Genomic DNA, 27963 nt, shown 5'->3' on the forward strand with positions numbered 1-27963 from the left:
TAACTAACATAGAAGCTGTACTGGGTTTTAGTAGAAAACACAACTCTGAAATGCGTATTTTCCAAGTGTTTCATACTTCACAGTGTTTTTCCATGTGGACAACTTGTCCCATTTATTTATATACTGTTTTCTTTCCTGCAGAATATGATCTGGAGCCATGTGATGATCCTGGTGTTCCTGCCTTCAGTAGGCGAATCGGTTTTCATTTTGGTGTTGGAGATTCCTTGATCTTTTCTTGTTTCCCTGGATATCGCCTGGAAGGTGCTAATAAACTTACCTGCCTGGGAGGTGGTCGGCGTGTATGGAGTGCACCTCTGCCAAGGTGTGTGGGTAGGTGGTCACATGCTTTCATTTCATTCATCAAATCGTTAGTAGCACATGGCACGTGTCAGAATACTGGGTAGAGAACAAAGCGCTTGGGTTGAACAGTTGATCCCCAAGCTGTAAAATCTTTAAAGTCAGTGCAAGATTTATGATTTAATGCATGTCTTTTACTTTGAGTACAAAAATAATAAAAGGAACTGTTAGATTAGCAATAGAAAATAAGATCAGCATGTCTTGTGAATCTAACCATTGAACTATGTGTTTGCAGTAATTAAGAGAAATTTCTTTGTCTTTCAGGGTAAAGAATGTTCAGAGCTTTTAGGTAAAAAGAGCCTTTGATAGAGTCTGGCTGGTTTTAAGGGTTTCTTTCATATTGTGTTTTTATTCTTGTAATTCTAAACTACGGGGTTTCTTTTACAGTTTTTAAACTATAAACTGTATTGCAGAATTGTAAATGGTAATTTTTAAAATTATTGTGCTGCTGATGAAAATCAGTAACTACAAATGCAATAGAATGAACAGTTATTTTCTGGGAAAAGCTCTGGGACTGTATTTTATACAGTTTATATAGCTGCCGTATTTGATTTCTGAAATGGTTTTGTCACCACCAGGTAAAGTGAATCTGATCAGGTTCTATTGACACAATGTTTCTGAAATGTAGACTAGTTCCATACCCCGTATTTCATTAAGGGAGAAACTTGGCTTCAGCTAAGAGATAGGGCCACAAGGATGAGTAAGGAACTGGAACATCTGTCATACAGGGGAAGGCTAAGAGAGCTGGGGCTGTTTAGTCTTGAGAAAAGAAGACTGAGAGAGGACCTTATTAATGTCTATAAATATCTGAAGGGTCAAGAATGGGCCAGTCTCTTTTCAGTGCCCTGTGAAATGATGAGGGGAAACAGCACAAACAGCACAAAACCCCACTCTATTAACATAATGCATTTTCTAAGCAAATCACTGTTATGTATTTGAGGACTGACAGAAGAAAAGTAGGTCATTTAGGAAGAAAAGCATTTCTACCTAACAAAAATATCTGTGAAAGTTATTAATCATATCAAAGTCATATCAAAGTTCGAGATAGTTTAAAAATATGTTTCTATATCTGGCATATTAAAAAACAAAAAATGTAGAAAGGGAAAAATGCTTGTATATTTGAAACTGCTAGTCTCTGTCTCTAAAAGTATCTGTCACAAAAAAAAAGGAACAAAAAAGAACCCCCAAAATGCCAAACACATTACTGAGAACTGTAAGATTATTGAACAGTAAGTACAAATTACTAGAAGACATGAAATAGTATTAAAGTGAGAGGTTACAAATTCATTATCTGATTTTTCCAGAGGACACTTGTGTGCCCATAACTGGCTGTCATGTACCAGGAATTTAACTGATTCCAATACTATGAGTTGTGAGCAGGGATTCTCAGTCTGCAGGTATTTTATAGTGGATAGGTTTCAGATTCTGATCCAGAGGTCTAAATTTGACTATTTGCAGTGTTGCTCTGTACTTGTAAGCAAGAATTTTAAGCTCTAATTATAGATAACTAAGTCAATATAGTTAGTAGAAAGCCTAAGTTTAAGTGTCTGTTTTACAGTGAGATGAATCAATCTCCAGGCATCCTTTAAATTACTTACATTTATCTATAGACTTATTTATTTCTAATCAGTCATTGACAAAAGTGTCCCAGTTGGTTTGCTAATTCCTGTTGTGTCTCCTCAGCAGCTTTATTACTCCTTTATTTTTTACCTTGTTAGCATGTGTGGCCAAGAGGTCACTTTGAGAGCTGAATTACTTCTGTATTCCAGCACATACCACCTTTGGTTAACTGCATTTATGTTTCATGAGACCTACTTTGAATTCCCATTTCTTCTGTGTACCTGTGTGCTATTATTTCTTTATTCTGAGATAGTCTAATCTCTGAAAAGTAAATTGATACTGTCTGTAATATACATGGAAAGATGGTATACTTTGGGAGGGATTTCTGGACTTTCTAGAGAACAATCCATGGATTATGGGTTGAAGGTATAAAATTCAATTTGAAATCACTTGTAGTTTCTGAGAAATGTATTTAGTGAATCCTTGGGATTTTCAAGGGCCTTTCGAGAAGGAGACCTTTACCACATAAGCAGAACCTTTCTTTGTAGTATCGTGCTGCAGTTTACCCAAAGCAGGAACTAAATTACAACCACTTTTGATTTGATTTCAACTAAAAGTTCAGATAAGTTCTAGACCTGTCTTCATATCCAAGCCTTGAAAAAAAAAAGACAAAAACCTTTCTTGTGGTAGGTGGTGTGTAAGGGAGATCCCAGCAGTGCATTTCTATGTAAGAGCCAGTTGGTTGCTGATGTAAGTAAGTAATGTCTGTTGCTGTTCCTCTAGTTAAATTCTGAAATGCCAAAGAATAGGGAAATTGTGTTAGGAAGGAATACCTATATATTTAAATGTATTTAGTGTATAATGAGTGAATATCTATTCAAACTGTTGTGACAGCACGGGAAAAATAAGAAAATACTATCTGACATATTTAAATAATGAAGAATTAATTTACAGTTTACAACTTGCACTAGAAGTGTAATCTGCCAATCTTTATACAGACTTCAATAACATAAGGAGAGTGTTCATTCAATGTAAGCTTTCTTTTCCCCCAATATATTTTTTTACTACCTTTACTTATTATTATTTAGAAAGTTATCTGTGTCTGTTCCCAAATTCATTAGTTACTGGTTTTATATATGAGATAGAGATACTTGTTGGAACAAGAGAAAATTAAATAAATATTACTCAGTTAATATTCTTTGAAAGTTACGTATCTACTAAGAACTGTACTAGAATGATAAGCTATATAGTTAGTGTTGAAGATTTAATTCAGAATTACCATCTTGTAAACCTTACTTCATAAAATGGTGCTTTTTTTAATTATGCATTTTCATGTTTGAATATGTGCTCTATTTGTTGCTCAATTTTATTCATGTGTCATTAGAATAGAAATTTTGAACCATTATTGTTTATGAAACATTTATTTTTCAGTTATGTGCAGCCATAATTCTTACGAACAAAGATGCTGAACCACACAAACTGCTCAAAAAGTTACCATTTTCAGTAAGAAACTGTTAAGCAGCTGAGTGAAACGGGGGGAAGGACAGACTCAGTGTCCTTTAGTTCAAGGTGCTTTCATATTATCTTTTCTTAACACCAAGAATATTTACAGAGGTCCCATTTCATGTTGCCATGGCACCTAAGACATTAGGGGTGAAGATACCTGCTTACCTTGAAGAGGAGTTCACACACAAACTACTTTCTCAAAAGAGTGAAAAGAAACTACTTGTTCTGAAACCTGCTGGCTTTAGAATGTACATTTAGAAATTAAATCTAGTCTCAATCCCATGGCTCAAATTCATGAATACAGTACTGGGTTCATTAACCTCTTAATTATTTCTTCCTCGTTATAATTTAGACATTGACTAAACTCATCTACATGATATGTACATGCTATATCTTTTATATATCAGCAAGAATTTTTTGCTCCCTATAAGACACATGGTAATATATACTTTCCTTGTTCTTTTTATCATATCCAGGATGAAAGCCCTTCAAATTGAATTGCATTTAATTTATAAACTAAAAATTCACACAAGCACATACTAATTTATGTCACAGAAATAGTACTCTGTTTCATCTGCTGGTGAAAAAAAGATGACAAACCAACAGGTTTCCAAAGGCATTGCCTTTGGTATCACCCTTCTCCATTCATTTAGTAAATGTAAGTACTTCCCTCAAGGTTCACCTTCAACATGTTCTGAATTTTTTTTGGTCAGATCAGAGAACCATTTATGCCTTTCTATCATTTATTCTCCTTTGAAGAGTTATTTTCCAGTTAGGGCAAAAGTAGAGCTAGAGAGATCTGGTTAGCCTAACATTGTGACCTTGGCATATTTAGTCCAAGACTTTGAGTCCCATAGGGACTGCTTTATCATCATTTTCACTGGTCTCTTCATGCTGTGCAGGTGTATGGTCTTCCCCTGAATTTCAGAGGTCTTTATCTGAGTGCCTGGAAGTTGTTTGGCTCTCAGAATAAGGCACCATCCCTTCTTCAGTAAGGGCCCTCTCTTTTACAGCAAAAGGAGACCACCAAGTCTGTCTGTATAATCAGATAAATATCTATAAACAGGTGTCCTTGTAAATCTGAAATCCCTGTGTCAACCCTTCTGTGTCTTGTCTTTTAATGTTTATCTCAGCCATACACCTGAAGTGGTTATGCAGTATTATGGCAGATCATCACAGAGTTTTGAAGACTCTACTGAGTGTTTCCCTTTGGCTCATCGCTTTATTTCTAAATGTGTCCTCCAGTTGCATCTATCCCTCCAGACTAAAAAACCGTTTGTGCCTGCAGTCACCTACTTGCTACCATTTGATGAAAAGAGCTTTACTGTTAACAATTTCGAAGTCTGGAGAAGATTCAGGCCCTTAGGACAGACTCCCTTTGCACTGTTTAAAGGATAGACATGATCACTAACCAGGGTGTGGTCAAATTTCCCCCATCTCAGAAGATTAAACTTTTTTTTTTTTTTTCTTTTTTTTTTTTTTTTTTTTTTTTTTTTTTTTCTTTTTTTTTTTTTTTTTTTCTCTTAAAGCTGTTCTTCTCCTATGGAAGCAACTCCCCTTAGCTGGCTGGTGAATTCTCTCCATTTACACTGTCATGATGGGATTTTTCAGGAAGATCCCTTCCCTCCACTTCTTTATACCAACTGTAGAAACACTGGGACTAAATTCTCCTCACAGGAAATTTTGCATTCTACATGGCATTGTTTAAAAGAAAGGTAGAGGGGTCACCCATAAAGAAATGCTGTTTCCTGTTAAGATCATCCTCAAAAGCAGTCAAATAACAGTGATGGCTTCCCTGTCAAATGTGCTAGTAGTTGATATCTGCAGATGAGACACTTGAATTGCTTTTCACAAAAGAGTACTCTTTTCCATGTTTCTAAACAAAGTGCTTGCATTTGGCAGAGCTATCCTGCAGTCTTTACTTAACTGGTGACTCACTCCAACAAGTATCTAACAGTAAGACTTTTCTGCATTATAAAAGACATGGACAGTCTTTTGAAGGAAAAAAAAACACAACAAAACAAAACAACAACTCGCTGACTACTTTTATGTAACTGTTCTTCAAGATGTGTTGTCTAAATGTACACCCACCTCTTTTATCTCTCTCCTCAAAACTTGCTGTAACTGAGAGGAATGAGAGATTGAGGGGAACTCAGAAACACTCCCCTGCTTTGCTGTTTTGTGTGATGCAGAAAATGAATTGAATTAGAAGCACATTTCTATAGATGTTGTCAAAGGAAAAACACCATCCTAGCAATCCTGGCACAGGGCTATCTGGAAAATAAACATGCACAGTTTCTTGAAGAAGAAACATCACACAAAATTGCCCAAGATTGTGAATACATATTCTTCTCACTTTTTCCTTCCAGCAAAAGCCCTACTCTTCTATGCTTATAATTACACAATTTTATTACATTTTCATTTGCATTTCATAGAGTTTTTCCTGAGGACAAAGCCTATCTTTTAGTGAGTCAGCCCCACTAGAATACAGATCTGAGAGTAGAGCTCCTAAGCAGTCATGCACTGCTGTGCATCCCCAACACTGAATCTTAGAAGCCTGGGGTCCAGAAATGAGGTGAAACAACTCCTTAGTCCATTGAAGCCCTGGTTCTGAGGCTAAAGTCAACCTGAAGGAAGCCATCACAATCAGGTTTCAGCTGTTATCTTCCTGTATTCACTAGTCTATTAAAAAGGAACTGTACAATATATCTGGGAAATCTGCTAAGATCTCATCATTCCTAGATCTCATGTAGCACATCTGGACTATACTTTTCTTCCCTTCCAATTTGCTTTAAATCAAACTGGTTACAAGCTTTCTACCACTCTGTATTGGGGTTGTGCCACTGTTAAAAAAGGAAGTGGATGACTCATGTTTTAAGGGAAATGTTCTTATGAGTAATTTTTTTAAATTCAGTGTAGCAATTTGATGAACCAACACAACAAACACTTGAAATGGATCTCAAATCCAGAAGATGCTCCCCTTCCCCACAGTGTGTACTTTCTTACAGCTCACTGCCATACTCCGAAGATTTCACTGTCACACTGCAATGCAGAATGCTGTCCCTGGCCTTGTGAATTTAATATTCCCTTCTGCACACTGACATAGCTTTTTCATAGAATCACAGAATGATAGAATCATAGAATAATTTAGGTTGAAAAATACCTCTAAGATCATTGAGTCCAACCACAAACCTAACACTGCCAAGTCCCCCACTAAATCATGTCCTGAAGTGCCACATCTACAGTCTTTTAAATACCTCCAGTGGTGGTGCCTCAACCACTTCCCTGGGCAGCCTGTGCCAAAGGCAGCTGTCAGTGCTGAGAGAAGTTAGATGGTGATCTGCTTCATTTTTTTGAATACCAGTAGCAAGTATCTTCTCAGGCTTGGCAGGGAGTGTGGTAAGTGCAGACGCAGAAATGTAACATGAAACAAGATACCTGCAGGGTATACATGTTTCCAGAGATATGTGGCAGATAAGTAGGTGATGAAGGAGAGAAGGGAATTTAGATTGCAGTTTTGAATGCGTGCATCTGATGTACACCCAAATAATCTCCTAAGTATTTTTTGAAAAGTGATTTTATATTTGCAGTGATCCTTTAACAAATGAGGAATGACTCTTTTAGTTTTCGTATTCTGTATGGTACACCATGATATGCTGATTAAATTCTGAAAGAGGGTAGACATTTCTTTCCTTCCAGAGCAGTGCTGCTCACTGATTTTCAAAGACAATGGGTAGAAACCTGAGCAGACACACCTTTTACATTAAATTACAAAGTATAGTGCCCAAGTGTAGGTAATTCCTCTTTTCAAAAGACATTTCAGAAGTTGCTAGTTCATTCTGCTGGATTTACTAGTCTCTGAGGGATACAATCCAATAAACATATGTTTATTAGATCACAGAAGATACGGCTTTGCTGTAAGACAAGTTTAGGTACAAAATAATAAATTTAACTTATTCCATCATATCCTATCTGTATTACTAATTGCAAAATTGAAAAACAAGATTATAAAACAAACAAACAAAAAAGCAAATGTTTGATGTATTTGTAATTGGGAACAATAATTTGCCAATTATTTTATTTTAACTCCTTAGTATTTTGGCTAATGTGAGTGACCTCTCTACTCAGCTGAAGAGCTACCCTTGTTAGAGGTGGTTGTTTTCCCCTTTCCCAAGGACATGTAACTAAACACTTTGATCACCTCTTCTGGGATTTAAGCATTTGGACATCACATGATAATGGGAAAGAAAGTTTTGATTAGTTCTTCAACTCCCCTTTCCAAGATTGTCTTAACTTGGTTTCCATTGTATTTTCTGATTTGCATGCTGCCTCTCTCTACTTGCTTGAGTTTTGCCTGCTCACTGTCTTCTCATGAAAGTTTGGTAAATTTTTCCTAGATTGTATCATGAAAATAAATTTTGTTCACTGTACTCAGTTCAAGCTAGCCTTTCATGGTAAGTATTGCATAGAGTTCAAGTATAATCTGTTAATGCAATGAACTTTGCTTTAAGTGTGCTTTTGTTTATTTGTTTGGTTTCGTTTGGGTTTCAACCTACATTACTTCCCTGTCCCCCGTTAGTCAACTCAGCTGTATTGACTGTCCCTTAAGCAACCTGTGCTTAATGGATAAAGCTGAGAAGAAACAGCTACTTAATGGTTTTTATTTTATATTTAAGTGATGTTGCTCCTTTATTAAATTTTACATGGCACTTGATTTTTAAAGGTGCTTTAATACAGTATTTGAACAAACTCTTCATGGAGGTATTGTTCACTGGTATTCACATTAATTAATATCACATTAATTTATCATGTTCAGTTGTTGTAATAAATAAAACATGAATAATTAATGATAGGGTGCTACAATAAATTGCTGACACTCCTTAATAGGTTGTTTCTTTTTAATAGTTTAGTTAGTATTCATTGCAAAATCATCAATTATCATTAATATACTTTGTCATGTTTTAACATTGAGTTAGTTTCCATTGAGATTGAAGTGTAAGTGGGAACCTTGTTAGCCTGAATAGCACTGTAGATTTCTGTGAGACCCTTGAGATCTGGCATTCATTTTTTTCTTTAAATTCTCTGTAGCATGAAATTTGAATTTTAGTTCACCTTTGAGAAGGCAAACTAGGTCTGAAAATTGCTATATTGCTAGTGTTTAGGCAGAGTGAGCTTTAATTTAAAAACTGTTCATGAACAAGAAATCTTATATAACATCAGTAGCTGAATCTCTGAATCTTCAAATGTTAGTAGGCATTTGTGTGTATCCAGGATCCGCTGTATTTGGGAACTCTATATTTAAACACTGTCACATTTAAATTGCTTAATCATTAGGTTATTTTCTATTTCATACAACATAGTTGTATAGTTCTGCCAGGTAAATAATTATAGGGTCAGATGAAATGACCACAAGTTGCTGCAGGGGAGGTTCAGACTAGATATTAGGAAGAATTTCTTTACTGAAAGAGTGGTCAGGCACCAGAACAACCTGTCCGGGAGGTGGTTGAGTCACCATCCCTGGAGGTATTCAGGAAACTTGTAGATGTGGCACTTCTGGGCATGTTCTAGTGGCCAAGGTTGTGGGTTGTTTTTTTATTTGGTGGGTGGGTTTTTTTTGGGTGTTTGGGGTTTTTTTTGTGTGTTGATGTTTGGAGTTGGTGATCTCTTTCCAACCATGATATTCCTGTGATTCTGCAAAATACAATAAAGGTAATTAATAGATTTTTAAAAATAATTTCTATTTCTTTATCTCGTAACATTGCATTTTTATAAATGCAATTGAAAGGTGTTTTTTCAATCCTTTTTTAAAAGGGGTTTTTAATACTTCCATTTTTCTGTAAATGTTTGACAGAAAACTGAAGATTTCTTCAGTTATATGTGTTTGAGTCTTACTGTATATGATTCTTCAAAATATGGTGCAATGGAATAATTACAGCTTTGAGTTGTCTCTATTTCTAAATGGAAACCTTAGTATTCAGGAAACACAGATTTCAGCTGGTGAATAGTGAACACTGAATCTATTTTCAAAATGAGAAGGATTTGTGTGAGATCTTAATCACCTTAATGTGAGACTTGGTATGTAACTTTAATCACCTGTAGTCAGAAAGAAAAACAATCGCCGCAGGACACCATTTTGCCTTCTGCCTACATTTGAAGGTTCAGTATTCTAAGTTTTTTTCTATATAAGAGAAATAACGTAAGGATGTTATCTTTGTAGTTACCAGATGAAACTAAAAATCTCAGAAAATGTCCTCACCTTGGATTCTGTCAACAACCCCCGAAGCCAATTAACGTCATAGGATTTGTTTTGAGAACCTGAGTAGTGTCTTATGTCAGTGGCATATGGCTTGAAAACTTACTAAGCAAAACTCAGGAAAGGCTTTACCTGCTGTTTTGTCTTTCCTACTGCATTTTTCTTTGGAACGGAATCATACAAAAATATGGAATAAGGTGTTTGTTTTCAGCAAGACAGTAAGGTTTTCAGTGAGGTGTTCTAACCTCACCATCATCATACAGGTGTTGCTTAAAGAATAGTGAGATATGCTTACATCTGCATGTTTTATTAGTGCAGTCCATAGCTGATGACCTGCGTTGACTTGAAATCTACCTTAGAGAAGCAAACAAGGAGGGAAAAAATAGGAGAGGGAAAAAAGAGAAGGAGAGATAAAAAAGGGAAAGCCATTCCTCAGGCAGCGGTTGGGAAGAGGAAGGAGAGAGTTCCCAGACAAATACCTCTCTCATAAAGCAATGATGATGATAGTAATGACCAAAAAGCCGGCATCTTCCTGCTTTCTCCCTAGTACAGTTACATTTTTCATACAGACCTTCTCAAGCATTTCATTGGTAGCTTAAGATTGTAGAACTGTAGCACTGATTGGAGCATGTGTGGGTGCTGCAGAATAAATAGTAGTTAAGCTTTATGCACGTGTATCAGTGTGTAATATTTACTGTGTATTAAAATAATGGTTATCTACTTGTTATCTACTAGTCTCTATTCCTGTATGAAGTTACAGCCTAAAAGTCCACAGGTGTGGAGTTATGTGATCTTAGTGTAGAGTTACATTCTAAAAGCTACATGCCAAAAGAGTGAAAAGTGGGGCAATAACATTATGATTTAAAAATCAATACCATCCACTTATTGGGAGAAACCCAGCATAACGGTGGTTCAGAATTCAGCAGTGCCACATGAGAACAAGAGCACTTGTAGTATTTGAATTAAGGCACTGCCACAGCAGCCTGGCAGTGTGTAGATGAAAGGGTACAGGCTCAAATGTGAAGGGCTGGCTGCAAAACTGAAGATGAAAGACTGCTCGTATTGCAAAGATTAAGGCATTGTGCAATAGAAGTACTGTGGAAACTCTGTGTGCACCTTGGCTTGGTGCAGAATTTCAGGTAACAGGAATCATCTCCTTGTGCTGCATTTGAGTTTAGGCATGAAGCCGAGCTTGAGTCCAGTCACGTGTTGTGTCTGCCCTGAAGAGGTCATATGCTCAGCTTTAGAGACCCTTCAATCAATGACTGTGGAGAAGCCCTAAGTTTTTGCTATTACGTGAAAAGAGAGCATAAGACACTTGGTTCAGCTTTGTCCATGATCCCCTTTACTCTTGTTTTAAAGTTGCAAGGCCATCCTACTGGGTAACAATATCACAGAATCCTAGGGGTTGGAAGGGACCTGGAAAGATCAAGTCCCTACCAGAGCAGGATCACCTAGAGTACATCACACAGGAATATGTCCCAGGTGGGTTATGAATGTCTCCAGTGAAGGAGACTCCACAACCTCTCTGGGCAGCCTGTTCCAGTGCTCCATGTTGTCCCGTGTTCCCTATTGTCCAACAGAAACATAAAAAATTATCAACTGTCAGAGCTCAGTTTCTTCAAATATTTTATGAACTGCTGCACAATTTTGTAAATATAGCAAAGGTATTCTGCACTCAGTAGAATGCTTTGTGACAGAAAAGCCTTTAAACTGATGATGTACTGCTTTCATTTGATCTCTGCTTTGGATGTCTGCTTAAAATCCTGTCAAACCTTTTAGCAACGTGTATAGAAGAAAAATAACGAAGCAAACTTTTCCATTAAACAAAGTTATTGTTACATTTTTACATGAACTGTATTTCAAAGCTTTTCAAGAATCCCTGAATTTTGTTTGTTTTGTATAGTTTGTATTCATATTCAGTAAGTGTTTGATGATCTTCAAAAGATATACCCTCTGCAGTTTCCTTTTATCCAATTTCAAGTGAGACAATGAAAGAAGAAAGAGAAAAGTTAATTATGTAACTAGAATTTAAGTTACTTTATTAAGCAAAAGAACAAATAATGGGGTCAAGTATCTGTTCCAGACAGATTGTTCTTACTGAAAAAGCATAAAAGAACAGTTTGATAAGGTAGGATTTTCCAGTCTGCTGCAGTTGTCAGCAAGGTTATAACAGATATCTCAGAAACTAGTGAAAATAAAGCATATAGTTCCTTCTCTAAAACTTTTTACATGTGGACTTAGGTGATATACACTAAAAAGTATGCCTTTTGAATTCTAAGATGGATGCTTCTGATTTTATAACACATTTTTTAAAAAATAACTTTTAAAGCACAGAAACTTCTGAAGTTATAGAAAATAATTATATTAATCTGGTTTTATCTGCTTTCCACCTTTTGAAATGTGTAGCCAGTACCATATCACAGAATAATTGAGTCATAGAAATGTTTGGGTTGGAAGGGACCTTAAAAAATTTAATGACAATGTCAATAGTAATTGCTTAGAGACCAGTAAAGATTATTTCTCATGGGAAATTCTGTACCTGTCAATGTTTGCATAATTTAAAGACTTGTAGGTACTAATACTGATATGGTTGATTTTATTGAAGAAAGGGTGTATATGGTTAATATTCAGTGAATTACATTTAATAAGTTAAAGCAGAAGCAATTTTTTTTTTTTTTTTTCTCATTTATGAGGCATGAGGAATCTTTTCTCATCTGCCTGGGCTGAGGAGGCAGATCATTCTGCCAAGATGAGGGCAGGCCTCTGGAACTCAGAAGTACTCTGGAAGGCATTGAAGTAATGACTTGAAAGAGTAGAAGAAAGTCCTCTGTAGCCAAGAACTGAAGACTTCTTTCAGGATCGTTATAAGCTTTGACTGCTGAACTTGAGATACTAAATTCAGTAATTACTTTTGGAGCACATGTGGTAGATGAGGAATGTTGCATAAGAGCCTTCAAGGGTCATTGGCACTTTTTTATTTTTCAGTTACCATACATGGATGAGCCACATCACTTCCTTACTCAAAAGTTCATGGCTTGAATGTGAGAGATGTGGCTTCATTTCCTTTGTTTCTGTTAAATTATATCAGATGCCTCCTAGGAGAATGATCTTGCCAACGTGGCTAAAGGCTGTTGTTCCATTTTGCATAAATAATTGAAGATTAATTGAAGGTAGCAAAAATGGAAGTGACCATAAATATATTTTTTTCCATTCTAGTAGTTTGGTACTCATATGGTAATAGTGAACATCGATTTATGGATTATTTCAGAATTTTATTTCCCTACTGTTTAATGTATGAAGTTCAGTGAAGAAGTGTTCTTCCCCTCCTGTTTAATGCCCTCCCCATTATGCTAAAGAGGTTAGCCAACATTTGCTCACTTTGTGACTAACTGATTTTCTAATCCCTTTATGTGAAGCAGAAATCATAGGAGATGCACATTTAAATCTCCAGAGGCAAAGTGAATTCAATTTAGGTGTCACACATTCTGGCTGCATGTGTTAATTAGTGTATAAAAAAGAAGTGGCACTATAGCTACTGTAGACATTTTAAAATAAACCATACAACATTTCCTATACTGCTGAGTAAAATATTAGGGCCTTAAAAGGAAGAGGTACCTGTGACTGCACAGGCTTTTCCTGCTAACAAAACCACATTCAGTATTGCTGTTCATGGCTGCTCTTACTTTCTAGTCCATTATTATGCATAGGAAGCTCATGCAGTTCTGCATTGTAGTGTGCAGGAATGGTCAGAAAAATACTCAGCTTAAAGCCTTAGGGCATGAGGTCCTTTGTATATCTTGGCATTGATCACAAAAAAAAGGGATTTCAGGCATTAGGGCACCAGATTTCCAAAAGCTCCAATGGTCTGGAAAGAAAGGAATCTTTCCACTGGTGGGGCCAATGTTTCTCTGAAAAACAGCCGCCTAAATCTCTATGCCAAGAAATTGGAGGAGTCAATCAAACATGGAGGTGTTAGTGAGGTGGATGTCAGTCTCTTCTCCCAAGTAGCATGTGACAGAACAAGAGGAAATGCCCTCAGATTGTTCCAGAGGAGTTTTAGATTGGCTGCTACGAAAAATTTCTTCACTGAAAATGTTGTCAGGCACTGGAACAGGCTGCCTGGGGGAGTAGTTTCATCAATGTCCCCGTAGGTATTTAAAAGCAGGTAGGTGCGGCGCACAGGGACATGCTTTAGGGGTTGACTTATCAGTGTGCTAGATTAATGATTGGACTTGATGATCCTAAAGGACTTTTCCAGCCAAAATGATTCTATGATTCTATGGCCTTAACTTGATATCCTAACATTAATGAAAAGTAGCAAGAAAATCTTAACCTGCATTGTGACATGTTTCATTAGAGGGCTGGGTTTGTTCATGCTGCAGAAGAGAAGGCTCCTGGGAGACCTTATAGCAGTCTTCCAGTGCCTGAAGGGCACCTACGGGAAAGCTGGGGTAGGGACTTTTTACAGGGGCTTCCAACTTCAGTAGGATTTCTAAGAGTTTGTCCTGTAGATGAAATCCAGCAGAAACGTACTTCTCCTAGTTAGCCTGTTAAGAGTTCTTAAAGCACCTAAATATTAGTGCAGATAACGTATATTTTATTGAAATGGATAATTCACTTTTTTTTTTTTTTTTTTTTCCTTGATGTGTCTGCTTTCTTTAGCTGAATGTGGAGCAACTGTGTCTGGAAATGAAGGAACATTACTGTCTCCAAATTTTCCATCTAATTATGACAACAACCATGAATGTATCTATAAAATTGAAACAGAGGCTGGAAAAGGGATCCATCTTAGAGCAAGAAGCTTTCAGCTGAGTGAGGGAGATACTCTTAAGGTAAAAGAAAATAATTTCACTTTCTACCATGCTCAGGATTCACATTGCATTAAAACCTCTGCTTTTAACACCAATAATTTTCATTATTATTATACTTTCTCAAACAAAATTAATAAATTCTAAAATAACTTTCTTTATACTAGATTCATTTATACTTGATTTTAAGTATTAGGCTATTTACAGTGGGTTAAAATTTACAAAGAAAAAACAAAATTTGGATTTGAATTTTGCATATTAACTTGTCTACATTATTTTCTGTTTGCAGTAATATTTGTAAGTGTAGCATAGTGGTTACTTACCAAAGGACAGGTTTTTAATTTTGGTACATTTTTGTTTATTGTTTTTTAATTTATCTTGCACAGCAATATTTCAGGGTTTTTTTTCAAATTACTTAATTTGCTCATTTGAGTAGAAAGAAGCTAGCTAACATAACATTATAATATTGGCTAAAACTGTATTTACAGAAGATGATTTTCAATCTTCTACATTGTAGGTAGTCTTTGAAACATGGCCTAAATGTATCCAGAATTTGAACATGTAATATACTTTTCTACAACATAGCCATAATCTATCTTTTCTTAACAAGGTCTGCTGCATTCCTGTATGTATTGAAAATTGTGACATTCATCTGAAGTGATGACCAAACATTAAATTATTCCTTCAAATTTTTGTCTCTAAATTTTCATAGTTGATTCTTCAAATCACCAAGTAGTCAGAACTCAGCAACTTGCTGTCTATGGATCTCACAAAAACTCATTTATCATGTTAGAAATTGCTGTCCGTGTTTCTAACTTGATTTTACTATTTTTATTTGCTCTGGATGCTTCCCAAAAGGAGCTTAAAGATATAATTTTTATCATTATCTTAGAAAACAGTAAACATTCCAGAAACTCAGTTATCCTTCAGAATATTCCCTGAGTAATGTCAAGCATAGAGGTATTCCCTGGAGATATAAGAAAAATTTGCCTGAGGGAAAGCTGTTCTGAGCAATCTGTTAGATACTTTCTTCTTTCATAGATCTGTTAGAACAGTACTCCTAAAGATCCAAAAGAAGTAAAGGCAAAATTGTGATCTGTACTGCAAGGCCAGTTCTCTGGTTCTGAGGCAACTGGAAGGGCACAACTTCAGCTTATGCAATTAAACTCTCTTCAACCATAGCCTCTTCATAACCTGCACTGACAAAAACCAGTCTGTTTATTTTCCAATCCCATGCCAGGAGTGTGTCCTTGTACTTACTTCCCATGGAATCAGTCCTTCATCTAGCTCCAGTACTTACCCAGGCATTGTCTGAAAGACTGCTGAAAGGAAGAGGGCAAAATCTTGACTGCAAATTTATTGGAGGTTGAATGGACTCCACAACTGAATGTTAGTGTTTGGTTTTGTGTCCTAGGTTTGTTTATATCAGTGGCTAAAGTATCTCTAGTATTCAGGTTTTATAAACTTGTTTATGCAGCTTCTGATTTCTTTATGTAATCTACAGGAGATATTCCTCTAGACTGAAAGAAATGTTCTTTCCAGTCTTGCCATGCACCATGAGATTATACTGACTGCCTGATCCTGATTACCACTAAAAAGACACTTTGTGGTTATTTAAAATCTGCTAGCTGAAAGTAGAGAAAATTCCAGCAACCAAGCATAGGAAGTCAGCATAAAGAATTTTTGTTTTCAAAACCAGTGCTAGTTATCTTGGAAACATAATGGTTCAACTTGCCAAGTTGAACCAAGTGGTCCATCTATCTCAGTATGCTTTCTCTGATAATAGTGATAGGTATTTAGGTAAAATATTCAGGCTTGGCCACACATGTGGAGTGATGTCTTCTACTTTATACAGGGTCATATATACAGGGTCATACATTTGTCTTATTCAATAATTTATCAGAGGTCACTATTTTATCCTTTTCCATTTTTGTTTTCCATTTTCTCTAATAAATCAGCCTTTTTAATATCAATTAGGGAAAATGGAAATACCTTATGTACTACAGCACCTAATCTTTCAGCAAGAAGGATGAGTTTATTCTCAGCTAACACGATATTTTATTTTATTTATTATGTTCTCTGACCGCATCTACAATCTGAGCAATTGGGAAATTAAGACACTCTCCAAGGGCCTACCTTTTCCCGAGCTTTGGCAAGGCTGTGAACTTCTGAAGTTATTTTCTTTCCCATCTGTATTATAAATATGAGCAAAATATGTTAGAAACACCAGACTTCTATCTTGTATTTGCACAGAAGACAGCCCCAAGACTGCCTTGCAGGCAGCTTGCAGGGGATGCACTAAGGCTTAAGAATATTTATAAACCTTGAGCTGAAATACAGAACATTTTCTGACCTCAAGATCTTATTCTGTTTTTAAAGAAAGTATGTACATACATGACATTGCATTGGGTGCAGGTGCCCAGGTACTGGCAGCAGGGTCTGCAGGGACAGCCCCTGTGAAGAGAGGCTGGGGCTGCGTCATACCAGGCACAGCTGGCTATACAGGAATTATCTCTCAAGTCATGGAAGCATTAGTTTAAAAACATTTCCCTTTGGCATTATTTGATGCAATAGCAATCTGCAATTGCTATAGCAAGATCTCTGCAATTAAGGGAAATTGTAAAGTTTAGTTATAAATACTCTATTTTTACTGTCAGAATGAGAAACTGGGGTTTAAGAAAATCTAGGCAGCATTTTCTTCTCTTTCAGGTGAGTGTCTATTTTTACATTCCCAATGCAGGTGCAGATACATAGCACTGTTACTTGAGCGTTTTGCCTCATGAATAATCATAGCGCTGTCCTCTTCTCTTGCCTGCATTATTTTAATCCCAGCAATAGAGCAAGCACTTCCCTTTTAGTTCCTCACAAATGTTTAGATGAAATAGGTTGCCCCTGAATGCTCTGGCTACATTTATCCTAGTGTCTCAAAATGCTGTGATCATTCTCCTCTGCCCCCAAGGCCAGCTTCTGCAGTTTGACTACATCCTTAGTGTTAAATTCTCTAAACTTCGAAAAAGGTGACTCACTCAATATGTCTCTCAGAAGCACTCCCTGCCCTATGCAGCTCCTGAACTAATGCTTTCTCAGGGAAGATTTGTGAGGGTGTTAGAAGTCTGCATTAAACGTGTGCCAAGTGTGTACTGAAAATAAATACTGTGTAGACAGTCAAGTTGTGGTGACTGGACTCCTACACTGGCACTGTTTACTTGCTTAAAAATGTAGGGCACTTTTAGCTCTATATATTCAACTAGATTTACTGTTGGCACAAATGGGAATATTGAGGCTGGATATTGAGACTGTGGTGAATAACGAATAACATAAAATTTGCAAGGGTGTTTCTGACATCTGTAGGACTACTTGCATGCAAAAGTCAAAACTACTGCATTCAAGGAGAATATGTGTAGGTTGATGACTGTAAGTTGTGGACAAAGTTTTCTATAGCTGTGGTAAAGTTTGACGTTGAATTAGTGGGAAAGAAACCTGAACCCATGTAAAGAATTAGAATTACAGTTTTGAGGCATATAGCAAAACTGAGTACCTGGATCATCTGTTTCTTTTAAAGCTTATCCTTTCTCACACGCTAACATATCAGCTTCCCAAATGCCCTGTTTTAACCACCACTTCAAATTTCATAGTTCTTTAAAGTGGCTACTTACGATGAAATCTTTATAATGCAATCAGTGTGAATATTTTAGAAGTACGAGAAAAACCAGAATGTAATTTCATGTCTTTTTTTTATTTGCTTAAATAGACCTTCCCTTTTTCTTCATGACAGAGAAAATAGTAACTGTAGTGTGTGAATGATATTTCAAATGGGTTCTCCTGAAGGAGTTCAACTTGCACACTATATATGAGTTAATAGTGATAACGTCTATATTAATGTGACAAATATGTTCTCTGGCTCTGGAGACAGTCACATATGATAGAACACACTGGTTGCATGGAAGCTGCCTATTGGAAATTGTCCTTGGCCCACACTAATTAGCAAACCATGATCAAGAAATATTAGAGAAAATATTTTTCTTTCCTGGGTTGGTTCAAACAAGTTACGAGTGTAGACAATGGAGATTCAGTGGTTTTATTTGTTCATTAACAGTGTTCTGATTGCTAGAGCAGACAGGTACTTACTTATGTTTTTAATCTTAAAAACAGCTAGACAAGAGCCAACATTTAAAAACTGTCACAGCTCTTTTTACAACTGCTGTCACATGATCCCTCTTATCTCATTTTTATGTCATAAGACAATGTTTTCATTTGTTTGGATTCCTCTTGAGAGATACTATTATTTACCTTGCTGATCCTCAGGTAGGAAGAGCATCTGTAGCAGTCACTGAGGTAGAATACTGTTGGAGCATGATGTCTAAGGGACAATTGTAGAAATTAACTCTGTTTTTTGTTCTGGTTTTTGTTTGGTTTGGTTTGGTTTTTTGGCTTTGTTTTTTAAAGGTAAACATAGATAACTTTTTAAAAGCATAGATAGCATATTTTATTAATGACAAACAAAAATAGATCATTCAATTTGAAATAACTTCTCTCAAGCCAAGTAAAATATACCTGTGCTTTTTGCAAAATATGTGTGATCAGAGTGTTACTAAAAAAAAAAAAAAAATTGACAGTGAATTAATGCTTATTTACTTTGTGCAATAGATTTCCAGCTCTGATAAATAAGGTGTGATCAGTCCATGAAAGTGATTTGTAGTTTGGGCCCAGGAAAATGGTAGAAGCTTGGGAGCATTATTTCAGATACTCTTAACACATCTTAACATCATATTTCTGGCAAGCAGAAGGCATTAGGTGTATCTTACTGTTCACATGAGTCTTAAGTACAATTTATCACGTCTCCCAGTAGCTTATGTCCCCTGTCCTCTCAAAAGATGCATTTCTAAATTTCATTAAAAGATCTAACTGGACATTCCAATAAGAAAAAGTGTCTGTGACTCAAATGTACCACTTTATATTTTTAAATGTGTCACTGCTGGCTGGAATCAGTACAAACCCTCACTGTACCACAAGGTCTGAGAATGGAGAGTTGAAGATACAGACCCTAAGGTATTTTCTCTAATTATAGGTTTTCCCTGGCTATCTACAGGCAGACTAGAACATATGAGATCAGACTAAGTTATGTTTTACTTCATATTAGAAACCAGCCATTCAGATTCATTACTTGCCTTTGTAAAAGCATCCATATGATGCATGGTATGTTTTAGAAGTATGAAATGCACTTCCTATTTTCCATGAGAAAGCATGGGTGATATATTTAATTTAAAGAAGAAATGAACTTGTTTTAAATTTATCTTAAGAAAAAAAAAAAAACACTACCAAAAAAACAACAACCACAAAAAAAATAGGAGGCTATTTGGACACTTTATGTCTTTGAAGATTTTGCAATAAGCAAAAATAATTTTTCACACCCTAGCCAACACATTGTACTTGTCCTGTATTGGTGAATCATCAAAAGGACTTTCTTATTCACTTTAGGATTTGAAAAATCAAAGAGGTCAATATTGTTGATTTTGTCTTCCCTTGAAAATTTTCAATAAAATAACATGGTAAATAAGAACATCTCTAAACTTAGCTTGGAAATAGATTCACATGTCTTTTTGAAAACCTATCTTTCTTTGTTAAGACCTATAGTAAACCCCAAATTACTGCAGTCTGAGTCTGAAATAAAAGGTGACAGGTTGGCTTTAATACCTCAGTTCTGCTATTATTATCTCCAGACAGAAGAGTAGGCTATAAGGGTTTATCTCTTACAGCCCTACTTCAATTGTGATTTCAGAAATTATACTTCTGTAAGCCTTCATGAATAATTTTGAAAAACAATCTGAACTGATGAAACCTCAGAAGATAGAGTGACATATAAGTATTAATTTTGTTGAAGATGAGCTCATAAAACTGAAAAGAAAAAAAGGGGTATAAAACACCATAAGGGTGAGAGATTTATTTCATTGAACTGCATAACTAAGTAGTATGTACCTCACAAAATGGTAACTAACATTTTTTTGAGAAACTATTGGCTATACATAGCTAACTTTGAAACTATTACATAAAGATAAACTAACTTACTTAGATTTATGTCCAGTGTCATACTAATATTTTGTTTCTACAAGGTGTATGATGGAAAAGACAGTTCTTCACGCTCTCTGGGAGCCTTCACCAAAAATGACATGATGGGAGTTATCCTTAATAGCACTTCTAACCATTTGTGGATAGAGTTTAATACCAATGGATCTGATACTGACCAAGGATTTCAGCTCACTTATACAAGTAAGTAGCTCACAAATATGGCCTGATTGGCTGTTTTCTGGGGAAATATGTAGTTCTCAAGATGCACTGATTTCTCACAGAATGGTGAAGGTAATTTTCTGGAACGTACTGTGATTAGGAGACTGAATTTTGCTTGTCTGCATGGGTGGATAGATGTTAGTAATTTAAGAACTATACTAAAACCAAAATTGCAACTTCTCAAATTTAGAAAGCATTATTATTTTGATGACTTAGCAGTGGGGCTTGAAATGGAGTGAATTGTGACAGATCTGGGTTGAATATGTAACATTTTACTGTAGCAGAAAGCTTATACAGAGCTAGATTTTAAAAATGGAACATTGAATTCCTGCAGTCAAATTAAAAAAGAGTATAAATGAGAATACAAGGACTACAATGTGCCTGGGTGCACACTCTTAATGTGTCCTGACTGCTTGTCAGGATCAGGGTGAGATATGCTGAAAGGAGACCTGAGGGAACAAATTTTGACAAGCAGTGCACTTGTCCCACAGTTTGCATTTAATTAATTTAAGTAATTCACCTGGCAAAACAATGAGTCAGGGGAGAGGGATATATAACTTTGGGGATAATGAATTTTTTTGTTTCCAACACACATAAAGAAATATTTTGTCCAGGTTTCAAGGAATCTCCAAATTCCCTTTGCCTTTAATTTGTTACCTTGTACATTAACTTCCATGAACTCCTGTTGAATCCTGAAGAGCAGAGCACCACATCGTACTGTGGCACAGAAATGAAATCGTAGCTCTTTCTAGTACATCTGCTGGTTTCCCTTTGGATTGGAGCCAGCTGTGCAATAAGCAGAAATAATTCACTTTCACTTCTCTTCCTGCTGTGCTTGGTGAATCTGAAATTTTATCATCCTACCTTTTCCATTTTTTTCTTACAGAACCATAAAGGAAAGGAAGTTTTCTCTGACTAGTTTAAGTCTATTATAGTGGTGGTGTTCTGGTTTGTTTTGGGATTGTTGTTGTTTTGGTTGGTTGAGGTTTGTTTTTTTTGGTTGGTTGGTGGGGTTTTTGTTTGCTTTTGGGGGTGCTTGGGGGGGGGGGGGGGTGTTGTTGGATTTTGAATTTGGTTTTGTTTTGGTTATCTACTCTGAATTACCTATAGAGAGTGTAGAATTTTTCCTTTGAAAAAAGGAAAAAAATATTTCATTTAAAAATAATTTTATTTTAAGGGCTCTGAATCCGTTCCTTTCAAATTCTGCTACAGCAATCAGTTCCACCGACTGTTTAGAAATAGCATTTATACAAAAATAAATAAATTTGCTTAATTTCTGCATCCAGTAGCTTGATTTTGTTACATTTCACTTATTCTGGTAAGATTCAGTCTCCCATACCAGATTTTTCTGTGTAAGTTAACACATCGTAATTCATGTCTTAAGGCTTTTTTTCATGGCTGTTTGATTAATTTTGAATTTCTGGTTTGTATTCTTCTAAGTATTTTCATATTTTCTGAAGCGTCTAGACAGAATTTTACAGTCTTCTTACAGTAACCTTAAGTATACTGTGTACAGAGGCAAAACTCACTTTCCTATGTCTTCACAACATTATCCTTTTTCTTATTTTTTTCCAAATATCAAAACGAATGTATCATGTGAGACCACCTTTGCTGAAATTTTTATCTGCAGTGATTTTTCATCCTGCATGCTCTCACATGAGACAGTCCTAATTTGTAAATACAGTGTAATCCCTTACTGTTCACATGTACTTTCAGGAAGCCAAATTCAAAACAGTATGTTTTCAGATACTGATCATCTAACCAGCTGATTTCCATCAGCTGGTCTACTGGGAGGTGTCTCTGCCCATGATCTTTACGGTCTCTTCCAACCTTAACCATTCCGTGATTCTGTGGCCTTTAAGGTCCCTTCAAATCCAAACCATTCTATGATTCCAGGAACTGTAACAAGACATGTTCTATATTATTTCCAGACTCTTCAGTGTGGGACTTTGCACAATTGTTACAAGCATAAAGTGCCTTCTTTCATAATGCTTTGGAAATTGGCTGCAGTGCTGACTCCTTTTTTTTTTTTTTTTTCTGCTGTATTCCAATCCTACTAATATTTGAAAGGTTAGATATACCAGATATTAGTGTTCATTATTTGATAGGATTGGAGGGTTTGGTGCATTTCCAGTGCAGTAACAAAACAAATGGATCCATTTTCCATTTGGTAAATGCATGAAACAGAAATTATCATTATCTCTTTGGGTTAATCAAGCTGTAGTTTACAGCTTGAATTAATTTCCCTGAAAGATTGCAGTTTATTTATTCACTTTTCAGTTTGAAATATAGTGCCAGATACTTGAAAATTACTAAAACAAAGAAAAAAGTTAAAAGAGTGTTAAGATGTGGCCTCACTGATGGAAATTAGAGTGATGAATATCATATGCACAGTTCTCTGCAACTGCCTTTCCATCTTTTTTTGACATTGTGAATTCTGTGGATGATGTTAAATTTACAAATATGACAGATGAAAAAAATAATGATCCATGAGAACAGATATGTACATAAAGAAACTTTTGTTTCTGTTTTCAGCATCTCATTACTGACATAATAAAATAGAATTCTATCAACTCAGAATCTGAGGGGTTTGTATAAATTGTAGAAATTAGAATGCAAGCAGATATTAAAAGAAAATCTAGAAAAGATTTAAGTTTTAATGAAATCTGCTATACTGGAAATTGCTTCAAGGTAAGAACAATACTGAGTGGAAGCTGGAAATTGTAGTAATTTAATTATTTGATCTGTAACTACAAGATGGGTGTAAGGGTGTAAGACAACTATCTGCTGCCACCTGGATGCCACAGCCAACTCACTGTCAGTCTACTTTACTTTGTGTAAAAAAAGTTTATATAATGCCACTTCCATAAAATTAGGGTGAAATTGTGTTAGGATTAATAAAAGACAGTGTGTTTTCACTTACAGAACCTCTACACTAGTGTTAAAGGGAAGACTGTGAACATTCATATCTCAATGCTGAGAAAACAACAACATAAGCTTGATGGGACAGTTTTTACCTGAGGGTGATCTCAGGTTTCAATAGATTATTCCATCTGAAATGTCTTTTATATACCAATGCACAGGAAGTAAGAGTCTTCCAATATGAGAAGTTTGTGGACTGTATTAGTCTTAGAATGAAATCAAAGTTGTAAAAAATTTCCTTTATATTATTTCATAGTCCTCTCAAAAAGAGCTTGCAAAAGTAGAAAAGTTTTTTTTTTGCCTCCATCCCCAATGTATTTTTCTTTTTAACCATAGTGAGAAGTGTTGGTGAAATCCAAGGAGCAAAACAGGACTTTTAAGATTACTTTAATGCCCTAAGAGTAGAGGACATCAATAATGATCATGTAAAAATACAAAGTTATACAAATTGTATCCACAGCTGACTCAGGTGATAGTTACATTTTCGGTTGAAAAAATGTCAGTTCTTTCATAATTTCAGTTTTATAATTTGAGGGATCCCTGCCCCCCCCTTCGCCCCCTCCCAATTAGAACTTTTCTGCTGAGACACCTGTAGCTTTTGTGGGGAAGAGAAGATGTAGCCATAGGCATTTCCAGATCTGAAGATGACTTTCCTGTTCACTGCTCAGTTAGAAGATCTGGCCATTCTGGTATAAAGATGCCAGTGCTTTGTGCTGTCATGTCAGTAGTATTTAACATTAAACTGACATTCAAATTAACATGAAATCTTATTGATGTCTCACAGTGACAGGCACTAAAAGCAAAACACAGCTGTCTGGTAAAAGTAACAGACTGCAACTTTAAATAAGGAGCAACGCAGAACAGACTCTGAATAACAAACAGGCAGTCTCTCTGCAATGTCTAGCCATTCCTCTAGCCCAGCCCTGACACAAGATGTAACAATGGCTATTTTCACTCAGCTTGTAGAGAACTGAACTTACTCTCACTTGAGTCACTTTCCTTAGCTATTAGAAAAAAACCAAACAGTCCCTCCACACTTTATCATACATGTCATATGCAAGTGTTCTGTGGTACTCTGAATACTGTGTCATGCTCACTACTCTGTGATCTGTATGGAGTTGAACAGATCATATAGTACTTAGCATTATACTGTACTTCCAAAGTGATTGCTCTTAACTACTGTGAAGATAGCTTGCACTGTAATTTTATTTGTCTTTTATTTGGTGCATGTAGATGTCTGCAAAAATTACTTCCACACTTCTTGTTTGCTAGTAGCTGTGTTGCTGGTTCTCTTTTCAAGATATTGCTGGTTTATATACATGTGCAAAGTTACTAGAAAGAGGGTACAAACACTTAAAACAATCTTCATGTCTCAAAATAAAGGCTTCAACAAATAAGGCACTGTCTGGCTTCCTATTCAAATACTTGTCCATCCTTTTTTTTCCTTTGTAAAAACTCCCACACAGTTGGGAAGGAAAGACTTTTTCCCTTCACAGCACTGGCTCTAACTCTCCAAACTTACTTCTTGGTGCCCGAAGATGGGGTGTCTATATTCATGATACCATCCACTTATGTCCTCAGAAAGTATCCTGGAGTTGTGATGTGTAAGGAACTTGAACTCTTAGCTGCTTTTTGGACTCTCCTCAGATCCAAGACAGCATGCCTTTCTGAGATAGCATGAAGTTACTTTCTCTGTCCTTATCCAGGACTTTTTTAGGAGTATCTTATCTAGCTCTTATGGCAATTTCCTGATTCCCCAGTCCTGTGCAGGATATAATAGAAGCAGAAGCTTATCTGCAGAATAAGCATTGGAATCCATTGTAATGAGTCAGCAGAAGGCTCCATCTGTTCCAAGAATATTGACAGATATCTGTAGGGACATGCCTAGCTGCACCAGGCTACTCAGCATGATGTTGAGCCTCACAACAGATTCCTGTGTGCTTCAGAAACATGCAGAACTCATTACAAGGTCTGAAAACCATTCAGAGAGTTGTCATATACAGTGTAGCTACATTTAAGCTTTCTGAAGGCCTTTGACATGCTTGTGAAATACATTTCTCAGACATGATACACTGATTTGGCATTCTTACTGTTCTCTTATTATTAAAGACTTTGTTTATAACACAGAACTTAAATTGAAAATTAGAACTTTCTCTACCCCTATATCTTTCAAGGGATAGTGAAAATTAGTGCATGGAAGCTGAACCTGATTCATCATAATCTAAATTCATATAAATGGTTTAAACCTGGAAGTTAATTTAAGAGAATCCTGAACTGAAATTTCGTTTAGTTAATTTCCTACTCTACAGTAATTGGAAATGTTAAAATACAGTCAGTGAAAACACTGTTCTGAAACTGCAAAGTCAGTCAATTATCCCAGCCTACAAACAGACTCAGATTCAGAAATATAGTGGCTTTGCCTCAGGCTGTATAGTGTCAGTCAAGCAGAACAATCTAGTAATGAAAAGAAGCTCTTGCAGTTCCCTTCAGTAACTAAGTGGTGTATAGGATCTGTTCCAAAGAGAGCCTTCACACAATGCAGTAAAATTGCAAGACACATTTTAATAAAAATAAACAAATGGCAAAAAACCATTAAATTAGTGTCTTAAGTTATACATGTATACTCACAGGTAATTTTAAGAGCAGTACAGTTGTGTGATTAACCCAAATTAATGTAAGCTGTATTGCTTGCATAGAAAATCTTATAAAGAAAGTCAAAGTTGTGAAATTGAGAAATAAAAATATAATACCAAAAGAATGGTTTGTTAGAAATTTTAATTCAGTCCACTCATACACAAGAATTATGATAGCCTGTGTAGTAACATAATCACATAATAATCTCATCCCTCCTTTTTTTCTGAAAAAGGAAGCTGCTTTCTGCTTCCAAAATATGAAGTACTTACGTCATCTGGCCACATTCTCAAAGCTATGAAGAGCTATATCATTCAGTGTAACATGATAAGGCAACATTTTTCATAAACTTTATTTTGTGAAAATCAAAAGGATGTATTTGCATTCACAAAGTGACTGAGGGCTTACAGACAAGCTGGGGTCAACCCACCAACCATCCTGTGTTCTCAGTGCCTACTGACTCCTGAGTAGCCTGAGATAATGAGCATAGTGCTGTTTGATTGCAAAACCAAGGAAATAAAAGCCAGACTAGGAGAGGAGGGAAGAAGAGAGAAAGAACAGGCTGCCTAGGGGAGTTGGAGAGTCTCCTTCTCTGGAGATGTTCAAGACCCACCTGGATGTAGTCCTGAGTAATGTGCTCTAGGCAATCCTGCTTTAGTGGGGGAGGAGGCCCCTTCCAACTCTGATGGTTCTGTGATTTTCTGGATTTTATAGATGACAAGAGGAAAACAGAAATTTTGAATAGAACATAGAGACACAAAGAATCTGGTTCAAAGTTGGTGGGGAAAGGTCTTAAAACTTTTTGTAATACATTTATTGCAGAAGAAAATCACACAAAAGGGTTCTTTCCTTTTTCATTTAATGCTCCAAAGGGCTGTTACTGACATGTATAAAAATCACTATTGTACATTTTATGTGTTTACATAAATTTTCTTAGATGTTGCTTATGTCAATAAAAAGTGCTGAAACTCCTATTAGAAAGTATAATCCATGGAGAGACTGTCTCATCAGTATAGCCAAACATGAATTGCCAACAAATTGCAAAGCTTTTGAGAATTTCAAAGTCTACCTCTCAGTTTCCAAAGGATACAAAAAAGCAGGTATTGTTACTTATTGTGAACTTTCTGCTGTACAAGCATATAGAAGTGTATCAGTTTATTTGAAAAACGTGGCTTCTCTAGTCTCTTTCAGATTATCTGTGTTAGAATGTAAATACTGAATCTCCAAGACTTAAAAATATTTCAGGCCTCCTTACAAAACCTTTACAGATCCAACAGAAGGAATTCAGTAGCTATTTTTGTCCCAGTGCATATAGCAGCCCATGCTCATTTGGCGTTCTAGGCTCTTTCAAAGTTAATACAAGTTTCTGATACCTCACTATAGCCACATTATCCAAACACTTTGCTCTCTATAGACTTCTGTCTCTCTAATTAGCTAGGGATTGTGTAACTGGCATGTTTTTCAGTAGATAATACAGACTTTTTTTTTTTTTTTTCCCCCTTTCTAACTCTAAGTTTGAATGGCACATAAATGGTTCCAAGACAGAATAAAAATGCCAGGAACTCTCATTCTGAAATTGATTTAATTAGATAGATTATATCATGAATGTTAAAGATGCAACAACTGCTGAATTAGTAT

At 36.0% G+C, this 27963-nt stretch overlaps 1 protein-coding gene across 1 annotated transcript in view; it reads left to right on the forward strand.

The window, feature by feature from the left end:
* The window catches only part of CSMD1 (CUB and Sushi multiple domains 1), a 1033138-nt gene that overhangs the window by 812911 nt on the left and 192264 nt on the right, over window positions 1–27963 (forward strand). Inside the window, exons 21-23 of the mRNA XM_051614951.1 lie at window positions 142–330; window positions 14342–14511; window positions 20598–20754. Coding sequence (XP_051470911.1) covers window positions 142–330; window positions 14342–14511; window positions 20598–20754 — 516 coding nt within the window. The remainder of the gene's footprint in view (window positions 1–141; window positions 331–14341; window positions 14512–20597; window positions 20755–27963) is intronic.

The sequence above is a fragment of the Apus apus genome, chromosome 3 (genome assembly GCF_020740795.1).
Source record: "Apus apus isolate bApuApu2 chromosome 3, bApuApu2.pri.cur, whole genome shotgun sequence".
Taxonomy (NCBI): Eukaryota; Metazoa; Chordata; class Aves; order Apodiformes; family Apodidae; genus Apus; species Apus apus.